The sequence below is a fragment of the Anguilla rostrata genome, chromosome 8, assembly GCF_018555375.3.
Source record: "Anguilla rostrata isolate EN2019 chromosome 8, ASM1855537v3, whole genome shotgun sequence".
NCBI lineage: Eukaryota > Metazoa > Chordata > Actinopteri > Anguilliformes > Anguillidae > Anguilla > Anguilla rostrata.
In genome coordinates, this window is record NC_057940.1 from 3987863 (window position 1) to 4005260 (window position 17398).

The window sequence follows — 17398 nt, forward strand, 5'->3', positions numbered from 1 at the left end:
GTGGCCAATGCAGCCAATCAGTTACCAACGCAACCAGAGAGATTAGAATTATGTAGTGTGTGAAATGTTTGGTGAGTGAAATGTTTTTTTTCAAAACTCCAAGTCAGTGTTCTAGAAACATTGCTTTCAGTTACCAGTAGCCAATTGTTACATCAGCATTAGAATGTTCAGTTAAGAACATTCCAATCCCATATTTGTGACCTCACACCTTAAAGGGTTGAGGACAGTGTTGACAGATGACTCAGTCCCTTGAACTGAGTCATCTGTCATCTGTCAGTCCCTGGTCTGCCAGAGCTCGTCCTCCTCGTCTCTTTGGGTGAAGAGAATAAATAACAGAATCATCACCTGAATGAGGGGCTGGAGAAAATTGTTGACCACTCACCAATTCAGGTGCCTGCTGAGTGGAACACAAAAGCCCCAGAGCAAGGGGGGGGGGACACATCCCACAGCCCATCATAACACCATAGGGTTCACTCAGGAACACACAGGCTACCATAGAGTTCATTCAGGAACACATTGGCTACCATAGAGTTCATTCAGGAGAACCCGGCCACCATAGAGTTGACTCAGGAACACATCAGTCACCATAGAGTTCATTCAGGAGCACTCTGGCCACCATAGAGTTCATTCAGGACCGATTTGCCACGATAGAGCTTATTCAGGGACACATCAGCCACCATAGATTTCATTCAGGAACACACCAACAACCATAGAATTCATTCAGAAACACACTGGCTACCATAGAGTTCATTCAGATAAACACTGGCGACCATAGAGTTCATTCAGGAACATGCCAGTTATTATACAGTTCATTCAGCAACACACCAGCTACCATAGAGTTCATTCAGGAACAAACCACCAAGAACAGAGTTAATTTAGGGACTGACCTGCAACCATAAAGTCAATTCAAGAACACACCAACCACCACAGAGCTTGTTCAGGTGCACACTTGTAACCATAGTTCATTAGGGAAAAATCACAACCAGTTTATTCAGGAATCAATCACAAGATTTGAGTAAAATCAGGAACGCACCAACAACCAACAGAATAAATTTAGGAGCAAACCACTGAGGGCAGCATCTTAGGAAAGGGGTGACATCACGCACTGCACAGGTGTGTAAGGTTAGCAATAAGAGGCTAGCCTGGAAATATCCCCATCTCCCCGAGACATGCCCACTCACATCCGGAGCAGCAGGGGGCGCTGTTCTGTAGCTCAACAGCAAAAAACACCGCCGAGCAAGGCTCGGGCCCGTTGCATCATTAACTCAGCCGAGGCCTCCTTTCCCTTAAGTAGCTTAACTTAAATAGCGCAGCCTTTTTATTGCTTTAGTTTCTTTTTACATGTATCTGTGGAAACAGCTGCATTTATTTATTTATTTAATTTTTTCTTTTTTTTTTTTTTTTTTACTGCCGCAGTTTTGAGTTAAGTGCCCTACTCAGGAGAACCTCGCAGCCGCCCGTCACCGGGGGGAACCTCGACTGGCGGCGCTTCGGGCGATAAGACGCTAACAACTCCCCCCGCAGTAGACCACAGTGCTGCCCATTAAAACCGGCACCACTCCCGCCCCGTCCCGGCAGCAGCGGGTAGAGACAGAGCCGCGGAGCGATGTGAGGCTCCAGAGGGGGGGGGGGGGTAATGAGCGCCGGGGTGTTTAATTAATGCCCCTCCTGTGGAGTCCGAAGGAAACTGCATCGATCCGCCCAGAGAGAGGAGAGACAGAGCAGAGCAGAGAGAGAGAGAGAGAGAGAGAGAGGGAGAGCAGAGAGAGAGAGAGAGAGAGAGAGAGGAGAGACAGAGCAGAGAGAGAGAGAGAGAGGGAGAGAGAGGAGTGGATAGAATATGAGTATGTGACTGTGATGAGCTGAATGGGATTTACTCACACACACACACACACACACACACACACACACACACTCACACACACAGTCCCAATGGACCATAGAAGAATGCTGCTGGTTTCTCTCTCCCTCTCTCGTTGCGCACCTCTTTATCCACACCGGCAGTAAACCCAGTGGAACTTGTGCGGTGCTCTCAAACTGTCAGGTGCAGGGGCAGTCAGCAGTGTGTGTGTGTGTGTGTGTGTGTGTGTGGAGTGTGTATGTGTGTGTGTCTGAGAGTGTGCATGTGAATCTGGAGTGTGTGTGTCTGTGTTTGTGTCCCTGAGAGTGTGTATGCCCGCGCACGCGCGTGTGCGTGTGTGTGGAGACCCTCTGGGGAGCACTGTGCTGATAACAGTCTTATCATCACTGAGCCGGGTCTCCGCGTGACGCGGTGCCGGCGGTGCTCAGAATGCACCGGCGCACCCCCATTCCAGAGCAGAAAAGCTGCATCAACACTATCGCTAACACCGCACGCAGCACCCGCGACACGGACGATAAGAGGGGTCGATGAGGGGAAGAGATGGGAGGAGGGAGGGTATAAACATGGAACGTACGCGGTGCGCGGTGTCAGAGTGACGCTAACTTGCACGAGAAGACCTTTGCAGTTATTCGCAGCGCAGCCGGCAAGAGCCGCTGAAACGATTAGTTCTCGAGTCGCGTGCATCAGTTAAGCGCATAGTAAGGTCGCCCTCTTGACTCAACCCCCCCCCCCCCCCCGAAACTGTGTCTGTGTTAATCAGTATGTTAATCCCAGACGCCTTCATGAGCGCATGAACTTCAGCACTTTTTTTGTGGCTTGCATTCAAATTACTTAATTTCCTCGCGTTGTTTGATCCAAAGTAACAAATTGGACCATAGAATGCAATTAAGGCCTTGCGTGTTTTTCATCGACTACATTTTGCAGCCTAATGGCACAGTGACAGGCGTAGCCGAAAAAATGGGAAAAAGAACACCAAAGGCTGTTTTACTTTCATTGCAGTGGTTCAGAGAACTGAAAACAATTAGGGGTTTAAAAAAAACAAAAACTGAAAAAGGCCTACATAAACGAATGGTGCTGGCCTGCACAGCAAAATATATATAAATATAAGTATAGCAACAAAAAAACGAGGAATGTCAGCGCTGTTGAAAGCCTGTCTCTCACACACAGCAGGGCGTTGCGCGAGGCATGAAGGCGGCAGTTATGTGCAGCTGGGTTAACTGTCAATAACTCAGCGTGTACGCGCGTGCCCGGGGGGGCGAGTGTCCCCGCGCTCTCCGTGGTCCTGAAGACCTCCCGGCCTCGCGGAAAGCAGGAAGCTCTGACAGCGGGCTCCCGCCGCGTATCTCTGGAGATGTTCTTGTTGAGCTCATAACGAGGTAATTAGCTGTGATTAAGCCGTGATTGATTCTGATAAAGAGAGGGCAATCATAATGAGCTTGGTGCAATCCAACAAATTACGTTAACTGAACTGACTGCAAGGATTGCTGAAAACGGCAGAAGCAACGTTACGGGGCGAGCTGCCGCTGCAACATTAACCTGGACCACGGATAATACGTCGACTCTAATACGTACTTTGCACAAACAGCTAATTTTCAAAAGACATCAGTCTGTGACAGAACACCGGTTAACCAAACAACGATGAACTGTGATGAGAAATAGCAATAGCCTACACGTAGCCTACTCTGGGGTGAACAAGCATTTGCCATTCCTAAATTATCTTCGAGTTGCAAAGGCGTCCAATAACCATTGCCTATTGATGATGCCAAAAGGAGAAATGTTAGCCTACATCACGACCATCTTGTCCCAGCAACAGAAAAGCGGGAGCGTTGTAAAGAAAAAGTTTAGAATTTTCTGGACATGTGATTGTCAAATTTTGTCTAATGAAAAAATTGCTCACATAAAATACACGTTATCTGGATTCTTTTTTTTTTAAAAAACCACGGAGCTGTTAGACAGCAATCAATATGCGGCAAATCAGAGCAAATACGAGGAGATGCATTTTGCATAGAACTTTCGTTTTACAGATTCTGCCATTCCCCCGTGCAAATTGAATCATCCCTGATCCAGTCGCGTGGTGCCCATTATTTTTCCGCACAGAACGTTTCGGAAAAAATAATCTCGCTGCACTTAGAAGTAAAAGTTTGACAGTTTTCTTGTTTTTTTTTTTTTCTTCTTTTCTTTCATTTTTTACCACTGCTATGCAAATTCGCTGTGAAATGTTACTACAAAACGTAGTACACGTATAGCCTATGCTACGGATACAACGTGAACATCGCTTACAACATATGCCTTGGTGTAGCCATAAGCAAAGACAGCTCGTGAAATCGAGTGTATTTATAGTTTAATTACAATTAAATGAGTCCTTGGGATTAACCAGGTAATCGGGCGATTATTATAGTGCCTGATTAATAGTTGGCAGTGTATCAGCACTGCCTGTGTAGGCCTACTAAACGAGGGTTGTCTGCAGACTATAAAATCCAGGTCACAGAAAACGCAGGGCGCTGGATATAGGCCTACAGCACTGAATCAACGACTTCTGAAGTCATTATTTATACTTTCGTGGTGTTCTGTCAGCTCCAGGTGAAAAAAGAAAAATCCCTGCTTGCCTGACGTTGGGACTGCTTCCGCTTGGATGAGAATTCAAATTGACAGCGTTCGCAGTCAGCTCGCGACTGGCAACTGAAACAACCCCTTTTCTCTCCGTGAACGCATCTTTAAATAATTCCCCCTCAGTTGTGTAGACTTAGGCTATGTTTTCCGTTATCTGCTAGCGCGCCACCCTGGGGAAAAAAACAACAACACTAATTAACGGGAATCCATACCAAAGCTGACCGACCTGACTCATTCTTCCTTTGTCAGAAAGGCCAGATTATCAACGTTAAACGTCAATGACATCGATTGAGCAACTTGATTGACAACCGTCTCCGTGCGTCGGCAGGGCAGGCAGCCTACTCTCCACCACCCTCCTTTTCTCATTCGTTCTATCCCCTTGCAGCCCAAATTAAGGTACATAAAACACATTACTTCTTCGCCCCTTAGGTCGGTCAAGTCATTTTGCTCAATTTGTTCTTATTTTTGCTTAATTACAATCCACTGCCTGACACGGACCTAGCGGTAGGCTACTCCAGCGAGGCAGTTACAGTATACACTGAATATTACGTTTGTCGCCCCCTTGGACGTGGTACAGTGTATATCTTTCACTATAATGGTGTACTTAGGTTTATCACCAAGTGTAATTCTGCACTTAATTTCTCCCTCGGGAGAGATAGGGGGGGAAACTTGTGTTTACGACAAGGGGAAAGCGCTCCTTTTCTACCTTTATTGAAATGCCATTAGAGCTCCAACCGCAGCTAGCCACTTGTGAAAATAGTTTTTAACCGTCACTGGCAGGCCTCGGGGCCACGCGCCCATTACAGTCATTAGTGTTTATTTCCTTCTATAAAACCGATGAAGGGGAAAGTTTTCTCAGTCGTGCGTCGTTACATTTTAAAAGAGAATTGCGACGCGGCTGATAATAACCTTCCCCGGTGCAAGGCGGATACTCAATCCCGCTCCGCCCTCGCAGCCTTCTTAAACTTTTGTCCGCTCTCGAAGTAGGCTAGTTAAACGGGGGGGTAAAAAAAAAGGGCAGGAGCTAACGCTAGCACTTACAACAAGAAACCTAAATCCCAGGACCTTCAAGTTAAAACGATACTTCGTCTACGTTGTAGGACTTTTTGTCTATGTTGCTAGGTTATAACAGAGTTCCTGACTCACCGTGATATTTGAGAACACTGGGGGATCTTAATGATTCGGTGTTAACGCCAGCTTCCTGGTCAAATTCCCCTCAAAGGTTAACTGGCTGGAAAAACCCTTGCGCGGGAGACACGCGCATCTTTTTCACCAGGCACATACTCACAATTCAATTGAAAGAAGAAAAAAAAACTGACAGAAAAAATCCAGCGAGACATCCTGTATTACACCAGAAACGCGATCAGAGTAATAAACAAGCGGCACTCAAAACCGCCCTGTCAAAACTGTTTTGACAGGGACACTGAGACAAGCAGACAAAATTACAAAAGAGACAAACACTCTCGGTTCAAAAAAAAAAAAGTCAGGTTTTATTCGTGTTTTCTGAACAGCCTACATGTGATAATTGCGTATGAGAATTCAGAATCTCTCTTGTTCGGTGCCAGCTGGGGATCGATCAAGTCAGCGTACAACAGCGCCACCACGGCCTGCAGGCACCACAGGGCAACTGCAGCCCGCCTTGATGTGAAATCGCTGGACTGAACGGAGAACTGTCCTTACAATAAGAGCAAGCCGTAAGAATGGTGCACTGTGCGTGTGTGTGTGTGTGTTACGCAAAACCCGGGAAAAAGGCCTATTTCCTGTCCTCATTTACCTCTCCAGACGCCAGATCCGTGACACTCACTTTCTCCCCCCCCAAACCAGTAGGCCATGCAAATCTTAAGAGACACAGCAGTAACAGTAGTCTTATCACCATAGAGTTGACACCCTAACCTGGCATAGAGACCTTCCCCCAGTCCACAGCTACGCCCATTTCTGCACTGTAGGCTAACTGAGCCTACCACCTGTAGCGCCACTCATTCCCTCTAAGCCACGCCTTGTTTTCGTAAGCCACACCCTTTCCTGGGTCAGTCGCACAAACGCCTGTCTCTGCAACTACGGCCCCTACGTTTCTGTAAGATTTGCCCCCTTGTCTACTCTGTGAGCCCCAACGCCATCCACATAAGCCCTACCCACCCCCATAAACCCCGCCCACCCTCCGGTAAGCCCCACCCCTGGCCTGGCTCTTTATGCCCGAACACCTCTCTTGTCTCTGCAACTACGGCCCCTACGGTTTCTGTAAGATTTGCCCCCGCCCCGTCTGCTCTGGGAGCCCCACCCACATCCACATAACCCCCGCCCATCCCCACACTAAGCCCCGCCCCCCCGGCCACGCTAGGCGGTCTGGGAGGCGTACTGGTGGTGCAGGCTCAGGACGTCCTCCTGGGACACGCGCTCCCAGCCCTCGCTGTGCACGCGGTACAGGTTGACGGTGCCGCCGCTGTAGGCGTCGCGGTAGGTGGCCTGGTAGATGGCGCGGCGGCCCAGCTCGCACGCCTCCTCCACGCTCAGGTCCGGGCGCAGGCCGCTGTCCAGCACGCCGTACGCGTACATGGAGCCCGAGCCCACCGCAAACTGGTCCCCGCAAATACGGTTCCCCTCAGAGTCCACGTAATACAGACCTGCGGGGACACACACACACACAGACACACACAGACACACACAGACACACACAGACACACACAGACACACACAGACACACACACACACACAGACACACACACAGACACACACACAGACACAGACACACACACAGACACAGACACACACACACACAGAGTTAACCTCAGTCCATACAGACCTGCTGTGGGAGAAAAAGTTAAAATAAAATAAAAAGTTTGAACCCAGTAATAATATCCACATTAAGTGAAGTATATGGATTCTGGATTTATGGAGAGAGAGAGACAGATAGAGCCTGTTGGAGTATCACGGATGCTGCTGCCTGTTTAATGGACTGATTTCCTCGCTCTCGGGAAACTAACACCAGCACAGCCCCCACTATAACACCCCCACTCTACACCTACACCTGTGTGCGTGTGTGAGTGAGGGGGTGACAAGCAGAAAGAGAGCGATAGAGAGAAATCGAGCGTGAGTGAGTGTGTGAGTGAGTGAGTAAGTGACAGGCAGAAATCGAGCGTGAGTGTGTGTGTGAGTGAGTGAGTAAGTGACAGGCAGAAATCGAGCGTGAGCGATTGAGTGTGTGAGTGAGTGAGTGAGTAAGTGACAGGCAGAAATCGAGCGTGAGTGAGTGTGTGAGTGAGTAAGTGACAGGCAGAAATCGAGCGTGAGCGAGTGTCTGTGTGTGTGTGTGCGTGTGTGAGTGACAAGCAGAGAGTGCATTGTACTGTGTTTTACGAAGCTTTGGCAACACATACTGAAATATGTCATGCCAATAAAGCATTTTGAATTGAACTGAATCGAGTTAGAGAGGAAGAAATAGAGCGAGAGTGAATGAGTGAATGTGTGAGTGTGTGACAGGCAGAAAGAGAGCGAGAGAGAGAGAGAGGGGAAATGGAGCGAGCATGCAGCTCTCCCCGGCATCACGGCTGCTGCACACATGATCGTCCCAGCTGTGCAAAATCAGGATCGACCACCATCGAGCACATTAAAACCAGGCGAGCACGCAAAACACCCAGTGCACTGCTGATGTGTAGTGTGGCTAATGGGCACCTCAGATCCAGCTGAGAGAGAGAGAGAGAGCGCAGGGGAGGGAGAGACAGAAACGGACGGAGAGATACACAGAGAGACAGAAAGAAGGACAGACAGAGACAGAGAGAAGGAGAGATGCAGCCTCAACACAGGCCCACATTTCATATGAGACTATGATACGTTTCATACCAGAAAGGCTCCCCCTACCCCAGATAGGTCTGCCCATCCAACAGTCATTGCAGTGTGTGTGTGTGTGTATGATTCTGTATAAGAGTCAGTGGGGGGGGGGGGGCAGTAATTCTGATAAAGCACCCTTGACTGTTCTATACATCAAACACACACACACACACACACATACGTGCAAGTGTACACTCACGCACATTTTGGGGGGGGAGACCATAGTTCTTAAGAGTGGCCTCTCTCCCGTCTGTCCTGTACATGAGAGACAGGTACGCATACACACACTCGTGCACCTCCATTGATTCCGGTGACATTAAGTTCCAATGAGCGTTAGTCAGCCTTGGATAAACTCATTGGGCAAATGGGAAATCAATGGGGTGTCTTCATCAGCACATTAGCAGGGGCGACCTCCCTGACCCCTACAAACAGCAGCCTCACTGGGGAGGGGGCAGGGCTGACCCATTATCCGCCAACCCCCCCCCCCTCCAAGTACGCACAACACACTGGGAGGAGCATTTCTTGTTACCGTGACACCGACGGATCTCATTCTGATCCACCCTGACTCAAGCAGCTCATTTCTCATTGGTCGGTCATTCAAAGAGAAACGCCCTACCACATGCTGATTGGGCGGGCAGATTTACGGCTTCTTCCGATTGCACCGCATTCAGCACAGACGGGTCCAGTCTTATCCAAAAATGGCTGGTGTGGGGGGGGGGGGGGAGGGGGGGGGGTTTGCTTTAGCAACAGCATCACAACACAATAATTCGACAGATTACCTAATCATGGTCTTCGATCAAGACATCGAGAATCAAGCGCCTTAGCGTTGGGCTAAAACAAAAAACCTGCCCAGTCTTATCCGGAAAGGGCCCACCAGCACACCCCTGCCTTAGTGCACCATCTAAGGTTGCATCACTGGTTTCACCAGGCCATGACACAGCCGGAAAGAGAGAGAACACCACAGGTAAGCCACGCCCAGCAAGTCGGCGACAGCCAATCAGATCGGTTGATGAACCGGAGAGGGTGGAGCTTCAGACTGACACTTTCAGGACCTACAGATATACTATCTCAGGACCACCTATGCCCTCAGGACAGGAAGCTAAGTCTCAAAGAGGGAAAAAACAAATATAATAACACGCAACTGTTGCGTGTTGAAGTTTAATTCACACCAACTGGTCCACAGTTGTTCTCCCATTCTCACAGCCAAACAGTGATAGAGAGAATGTAACTGGAGTGAGAAATAATTTGAATCAGCGCATGCCCCAGATTTGCTAGCCAAACCGCTAGCTACAATAAATAAAGATCGCTAACGTTGGCTGGCAAGCCAACTCGGCTTCACTACAAATACGGCTGGCAAGGCGTCCCAATTTAACAGCGGTAACAGCAACAGTAACGCAGCCGCACCAGCAATTGCACGCGCCTACTTATTAAGTCCAACTCGGTGTGGCCAACAGCGGCCTTTGCTGGCTGACCGTATGCTAATAGCCGTATGCTAATAGCCGGTATACGCTAGCCGCCTCGGGCTAGCGTATAACGGCTATTAGCATACGGCTATTAGCATACGGTTATAGCTGCGCGGTCGTATGCCGAGCAGAGCAGCCCGCGGCGTTCCTCGCGGCGCTAATCGGTCCAAAATAGGCACGCGGTAAGGACGGCGCCTCCCTCGGGCCGGTTAATAATGCAGCCTCCCCGGCCGCGAAGCCGCGAACCCGCTCGGGCCGGCCAGCGGAAGACGGCGGAGATGGGCTGCGGCGCAATAGCGGGCGCGCCGCCCGGCAGGCCGGGCCTGCGTAAATAGCGCTGTCGGAGCCCGGTGAATAATAAATGCGCCCGGTTAATTATTAACGGCGGGCTAACCCGTCTCTGGGCACCGCTGCTCCTCAGACGCCCCTCCAGCGGCGCCGGGACTAAACGAAATGTGCGCGGGTGCGGCGGCTGAGACTAACGCGCACGCCTCTCATGCATAATTCTATAATCTACTAAATAAAAATAAACCCCTAGACACCTAACCCCCTAATTGCTCCCAACGAGCTGGCTGGCGCCTTGCGTGGCTGCCTTTCGCTGCTGGCGTGCCTGTGTGTGTGTGTGTGTGGTGTGTGTGTGTGTGTGTGTGAGGAGTGAGAGAGAGTGTGTGTGTGTGTGTGTGTGTGGGGGGCGCCCACAGCCTGGGATCAAACCCCCCAAACCCCAACCAGCGCCAACTGTGGCCGGTAGCGTTGCTCACGGTTACAGAGGGTTCAGTCACCAGGCAACAGGCAAACTCCACACAGAAAGGCCCACGTCGGGATGCGAACTCGCAACCTCCTCGCTGTGAGGAGGCAGTGTTGCTCACGGCACCCCCGTGCCCCCCCCCCAAATCATAGCAAAGGGGCTGGATACGAGTGCTGAATTGGCCATTCCAAATTCGGATAAAAAGGGGGGCGCAGGGCATAAGGGAAAAAAAAACAAAGACATGACAAGCGCACAAGCAGGACTGTATCATTCCATCTGTCCCTATGACGAGAGCAGAGGCTCATTCAGCCAAACTGCACCTCGCCTTATTCATTATAGCATGACAACTCACCGTTCGAAAAGCAACCGACAATTAGAGATGGAACAAAAAACACACAAGAAAAAAAGGCTCTTAAAACTTGAAACTTGTTCTTTAAAAAGAATTAAGAAAAGATTCAAGAGAATTACATGTTATAAACTTCTTTTTCTTTCCTTTTTTTAAGGTGGATCTCATTAGCATGCATATCTACTCCGGAGCGTTTTAAAACACATTACCAAAACAAACCATGATGAACAGTTTTATGGCAGTCATTACAGCAAACAATCCTAAATGGCATAACCAGCCATTTACAACATGACAAAGAGCATATTTTAATGTAACTGACTGAATGGAAGCAACAAAAATTACTGCCAAACGTTAAGGGATGACAGATCGCTGAATCATTAGCAACAGAAACGGGGTTCAGAAGCAAACCGTTTAAAAAGCATAAAATGACAGATGGCTTCAAAGTTATTTTTTGTTTTTTTCTTTTCTTGTCCAAGCCTCTTAACCCGAGAGGCCTCAACGACGGGCAGTCCTAAGACAGAGACAGGAAGGAGAACCGGGCCCTCCGTAACCGGGGCAGCCTCCGTAACCAAGGGGCCTCCGTAACCAAGGGGCCTCCGTAACCAAGGGGCCTCCGTAACCGGGGCGGCCTCCGTAACCAAGGGGCCTCCGTAACCGGGGCGGCCTCCGTAACCAGGGCGAGCCTCCGTAACCAAGGGGCATCCGTAACCGGGGCGGGCCTTCGTAACCGGGGCAACCTCCGTAACCGGGGCGGCCTCCGTAACCGGGGCAACCTCCGTAACCGGGGCAACCTCCGTAACCAGGGCAACCTCCGTAACCGGGGCCACTCTGTAACCGGGGCGGGCCTCCGTAACCGGGGCGGGGCTTCGTAACCGGGGCGGGGCTTCGTAACCGGGGCAGCCTCTGTAACCGGGGCAACCTCCGTAACCAGGGCCACTGTGTAACCGGGGCAGCCTCTGTATAGGCGGCAGTGTAGTATGATGGATAAGGAGCTGGTCTTGTAACCTAAAGGGACACTGCGGTTGCACCCTTGAGCGAGGTACTTAACCTGCATTGCTTCAGTATGCATCCAGCTGTATGAATGGATGCAAATGTAAATGCTATTGTAAGAGTTGTGCAAGTCGCTCTGGATGTAATGTAATGTAATGTAACCGCCACTCAAAGTGACAGACAGCTCACAAATCCAATCAGCAAGCGTGTAGTGTGTGGAGACCGGCCCACGCGTGACACAGCACAGCTAGGTACGGCTCTGAAGTGGCCGCGCTGTTGTGACTTAATTAGTTTCTGCTCCTAATTGGCAGGCTGATTAACGCTTTGAAGCCCTGAGGTACTTCATCAGCAGAGCGGGCCGGTGTGTCCGACACCCTTAATGAGATTTCTGCTTAATTTAGAGTCGAGTAAATCCAACGCCGCACCAAACCCCACACCCACGCCCCCGCCCCCGCCCCCCGCCCCCCGCCAGCCACCTCGCCGATGAGGCCCACCGAGACACGGAGCTTGAGGGCGGTTAACGGAACAGGGCCGCAAGCCCGCCACCTCCGCCACAAATGCAGGAACCCCACGGCCTGTCCGCCGACCGACCGACCGACCCACCCCCCCCCGGCCATCGCTCAACGTGACGGTGCGGTCGCTACCGTGACACCGCGACCCGCTCCTAAAATGTGCAGTTCACGCCTCATGCCCTGCTGCTAGCTGGGTCAACTCTGCCGGGAGTTACAGTGCACTACTCCCCCCGGTGGCAGGCACAGGTAACAGCACCACAAGTGCGAGTCGTGCGCCTAAAGGGCGAAGCCACGCAATCCTCCGGCGAGATCGCCCGGCATCGCCCTCCCCACACAACAATCCTGTGTTCCGGGAGTCACAGCTCAAGCGCTGCACTGCCCCCTGTGTGTGGGGGGAGGGAACAGCACCCACATGCAGCGCACTCCAACTGCAGTGGTCAGTATTTCAGTCAAACCTATGCATGTCCCATTTTTATTTTGCCTTAATTAAATGGACAACACTCACCATTTTATTTGCCTACAAAAAGCCAATTTGTACAAACCTAGAACACACAAATGAACGCATGCAGGCATGCACAAACGCAAACACACGCACACCTCACCAGGTTAACATTCTCACAGAATTTCCTCACCCAGGCAAACTCCCCAAAGTAAAAACCCAATAAAAACTGGAGCACTCCAATCAGTTGCAGGAATGAGACTTAGTAGAACGAGAGAAAAATAAGCCAAAACACCAGCGTAGGCACCGGGGGAAAACAAGTCAGCAGTGTTCTTAATTAAACACGTGAAACAAGGCCAGCCCTGTTATAGCTCTCCTGCTAAAATGAAATCTCATTCTGTATCATACAGACGCATTGTGAAATAAACAGAAAAGGTTTATTCCTAGTGCATCATGAAAATATGGCCAATGAGTGTAAACATAATATTTCAAAATATTCACGTGCGATTAAGAATAGCGTAAACTCTTTTTCCATGTTACCTACGATGGGAGTTACTCAATAATAAACTCTAGTTATCAAACTAGTCACAATTTAACTACACAGGCATAGCTGCAGCTTTAATTAAAGTGTAACCAGTGAATAAACCTCTCAGAAGGCAAGCGTTTCGGATCTATGCGTTTGGACACAGCAGAGCCCAGGGGTCTGAATGAGGAACTCTCTCTGTCTCCCGGCTTAAATTGTTAATGATGTAATGTTTATGCCCTCGCTCACTTCTGCTTCTCACCTTTTCTGTCCAGGAATACTGCGGAATCAATACGGGGAACCACAACTGCATCCATAAATGTTATTTATTTATTTATGTATTCACGGTTATGATTAATTTAGGTTATCATCATTTTATTGCTATTTTACATGTTTGTGTATTTTATTGTCCTTTTGTGTTTTACTGTTAGTTTTACCTACTCATTTATCTTTCTGTAAAGCACATTGATTGGCACTTTCTGTTCAAAATTAGCTATATAAAGTTTATTATTATTATCTATTTACACGCAGTTGTTGTTTTGTGTGTGTGTGTGTGTGTGTGTGTGTGTACATGTGTATACGTACTTTGTACACACTTCTCCTGTGACTCAACGGTGAACATTTGGACATACAACTCCCTCCTTACATTGATCGTCTAAACTGGGTTGGACAACTCCGCTCCTGGAGGACAAGTCTGCCAGCTGGTTTTTGTTGCAATCAGTTACTTTAGTTTCAGTTTTCTGACAGCTCTATAAACTATAAATGCTGGTTTACTCCAGTACTTGAGCATGGTAAAACCCCTAGGCAGTTTGTGGCTGGAGCTGGTGCTTATGCAATTGTCCGATCAATATATGATTTGAGCTAATTAAATAATTAAGAGCAGTAGTCAGCACAAAATCCTGAAATGTATTGGCCCTAGTTGTGAACGCCTGGTCTAAACTCTAAAAGAATAACCGGCAGCAACAAACGGTCAGGCAATTTATCCCGATTGTTTTGAATTAAGTTTTACACATGGATCCACTTTTTCAGTGCCCTGGTTTTAACTAACCTTAAATTGCCGGGGTGAGGAAATGATTTATTGATAATGGCCCTGTCTGATTCAAGGCCCTCGCAACAGCTCTAAGAGCAGCTAATCGCGATCCTCGTTCTGGAGAGCCGCAGGGTCTGCTGGTTTTTGTTTAGTTTTTTTCGCCTAAAAATCAGCAACCGACTCAGACCCAATAAACCAGGTGACCTGAGACAGCCTTGTAATCACCTGCTTTCACTGAGTAATTGGGTGCTCCAAGTCTAGAAGCAAGCCTTAGGAAAAGCCCTTAAAGCGAGTAACCTCATAGGATTGCATGTTGCCACTAAGTGCGTGTTACTGTGTTAGTTACCACACAGATGCATGTTGCCAAACGTTAATAGCCTGTCGTGGCGAATTGATAGTTTAAGATTATAAAAATTTCATTCGCACTTATTAGCCCATTCGGAAGTTAGAGATCGTTCCATCTAACGCTCCAAGGCTGGTGGTCTCTCAGTACAGAAGGCTGGACTTGGTCTAATTATGTTTTAAACGCTTTTATCAAAGCGCTACATTTGCAAGCTGATCGTGGGGCAGCTGATACCTCATTTCCAGGAAGGTTAGCATGATCTGTTGTGCCATCTACATTTCAGCTCCAAGGTGCTGGGTGGGTCCTCTCACTACAGAAAGGCTGGATACCGGTCTGTGGTTGCTAGGCTGGATACCGGTCTGTGGTTGCTAGGCTGGATACCGGTCTGTGGTTGCTAGGCTGGATACCGGTCTGTGGTTGCTAGGCTGGATACCGGTCTGTGGGTGCTAGGCCTTTAGTAACTACTAGCTCCTTAGGGATGAGCTGGCCCAGTGTTTCCCATACAGTGGCTTTATTTGGAGACGACCTGCCAAAATAGACTTACTCCGATCCAAAAAGATTTTCTGTCTTTACCATAGGCTCATGGTATTAAAAATTCTGAACAGACCGTTTGCAGTTTTTAACACTGAGCTAATATGGCGTTCTGAAAACAGGGACCTAATGGAGTTGCTTAGTCCTCTCTCAATTGTTCAAAACACCCCCCCCAATCAGAATCTTAAAACCTCTTGTCTTACCTGATAACCTAGCCCATGACATCATCAAGCAAACATTCCAATCCCCACTTCCTTCATAATACACACAATACATCCCCAGTCTGACTCAAATGAATCACACGCAGGTGCACTCAGTTGACCAGAGTAGTCCCGTGGACACACTCAGGCCTACGTACCTGGCCCTCTCTTGTCCCATCCGCAGACCATGGTGCCCATGCTCAGACCCATGCCCTTGTACTGGTACACCATGTTGGCCAGCAGCTTGGAGGCGGCCGCCACGGAGATGCGCTCCTTGTTGCGGAGCTCGTAGATGCGGCACTGACGCGCCAGCAGCCGCTCCCAGAAGCTGCAGTCGGCCGCGCCGCCCGCCATGGTGCCCAGCAGGTACGGGTTGATCTCGATCACCTTCTTCACCGTCTGCGAGGCGATGTAGGAGCCGGCCGTCGCCCGGGAGTCCACGGCCACGATAACGCCATGCTGGAACTGAGTCGTTGAGCAGGAATACCGTTAACTAGCCTGTTTAACTACTCAATACCAGTGAGGGAGGAATAATTACCAGTTCTTCCGCTTAAAACAAAAAGTTTTAATTAACTGTAAAAATAAATAAATAAATAAATAAATAAATAAAAACAGAAAACTAGTTATCAAGCAAGAAATGTCGTCTGTCGTTTTGCACAACCTGGCTAGCTATCTAGCTCTCTGTGATTAAGTAAACGTTACAGCCGTATCAGAAGGCATTGTGAGAACATATTCGTGTCTTACAGCTAGCTGACACGCAAATCACATTAGCTTTCTTATCTGCCAGCTAGCTAGCTTTGATACATAATTGTGCTAGAGAGAATCCAGTCTGCTCACATCTGTGAGCAAAAACTATTCTCTGGCGTAAATAACCGCGTACCTCCCGGACATTCCGCTAACTACTCTAAGCTAATGGCTAAATTTGGTGATTTCATACTTAGACAGCAAGTTAGCTTAGCAGTCAATTCAAACTGTGACAGTGACTCGACGCTGTAGTTAGCCAAGGATGCGCTAGCAACATTAACAACCTAGCCAACTCTAGCTACACTATTTACCAGATACAAAGAGCATGAAAAGTTCAACTCCAAGTTAACATTGAACATTAACTTCTTCGCCAACCAAAAATGCGTCTCAAACGCGCGTCAAAAGCAATACAATTACAATAACACTCACTTTGAAAGCCAGCGTTGTTGTTCCATGAAGAAACTCGATCCTTCTCTCAGGGCCGTCTTCATCCTCAGGAAGAAGAGGATTTTTCACAGCGAAGTTGAGACCATCGCCGGCGGACGTTCCGAAGCCCAGTTGGGTCTGATCCCAGCTAGCACCGAATGCAAAAGGCCGCTCACTACGGAGCGAAAAATCCGCAGACTCACCCCCCAGCACACTAGCGAGCGCCATCTTTGTAATGAATTTGCACGAATGACGCAGTTCCGCCGGTTTTATGAAACCCCTCACGACAAAACGTGCAGACGGAGGCAGTGCGTCACTGATCTTTCGAAGGTCCACATATGGGCGCCCCCTTTGTCCTCGGTGGTCTCAATTTGATTTTATTGATTTCATGTTAAATTTTCGTTGGTCCTCGTGTAAGAACAAGTCTCTCATTTCTTCTACCTCTTCCCAACTTTTACCCCTCGTCCACCCTTTCCCCCTCCACTTTGTCTTCATTATCTAACGTTCCCTCTTAAAAATGAGACATTTCATTCCTGATGTATAGTTATTTTTTTACTGTACACAAACATACATTTTTACAATGAATGGAGAAATAGAATGTAATATAAAGTGTTGGTTACCTACCTACCAACTAACACTTTATATTACATTTCAGCATTTAGCAGACACTCTTATCCAGTAGGGCCTCACGCAGATTGCATTTTTATAAACAATCCACCTACACAGCTGGATTTTTTTTTACAGAAAGCCATTCCGCTTAAGTACCCAGGTCAAGGGCATAATGGCAGCTACTGAACTCACAACTTT

The 17398-nt window shown here is 48.6% G+C and overlaps 1 protein-coding gene across 1 annotated transcript; it reads right to left on the reverse strand.

Annotated features, from left to right (window-relative positions):
• Positions 1-5942: 5942 nt before the first annotated feature.
• On the reverse strand, positions 5943-16847 carry psmb5 (proteasome 20S subunit beta 5). The gene is made up of 3 exons (XM_064345898.1): positions 16595-16847; positions 15580-15886; positions 5943-7092 (listed from the first exon to the last, which is right to left on the reverse strand). Exons 1-3 carry the CDS (start codon positions 16817-16819, stop codon positions 6806-6808), a joined length of 819 nt encoding a protein of 272 aa, XP_064201968.1. The 5' UTR covers positions 16820-16847; the 3' UTR covers positions 5943-6805.
• Positions 16848-17398: the final 551 nt, after the last annotated feature.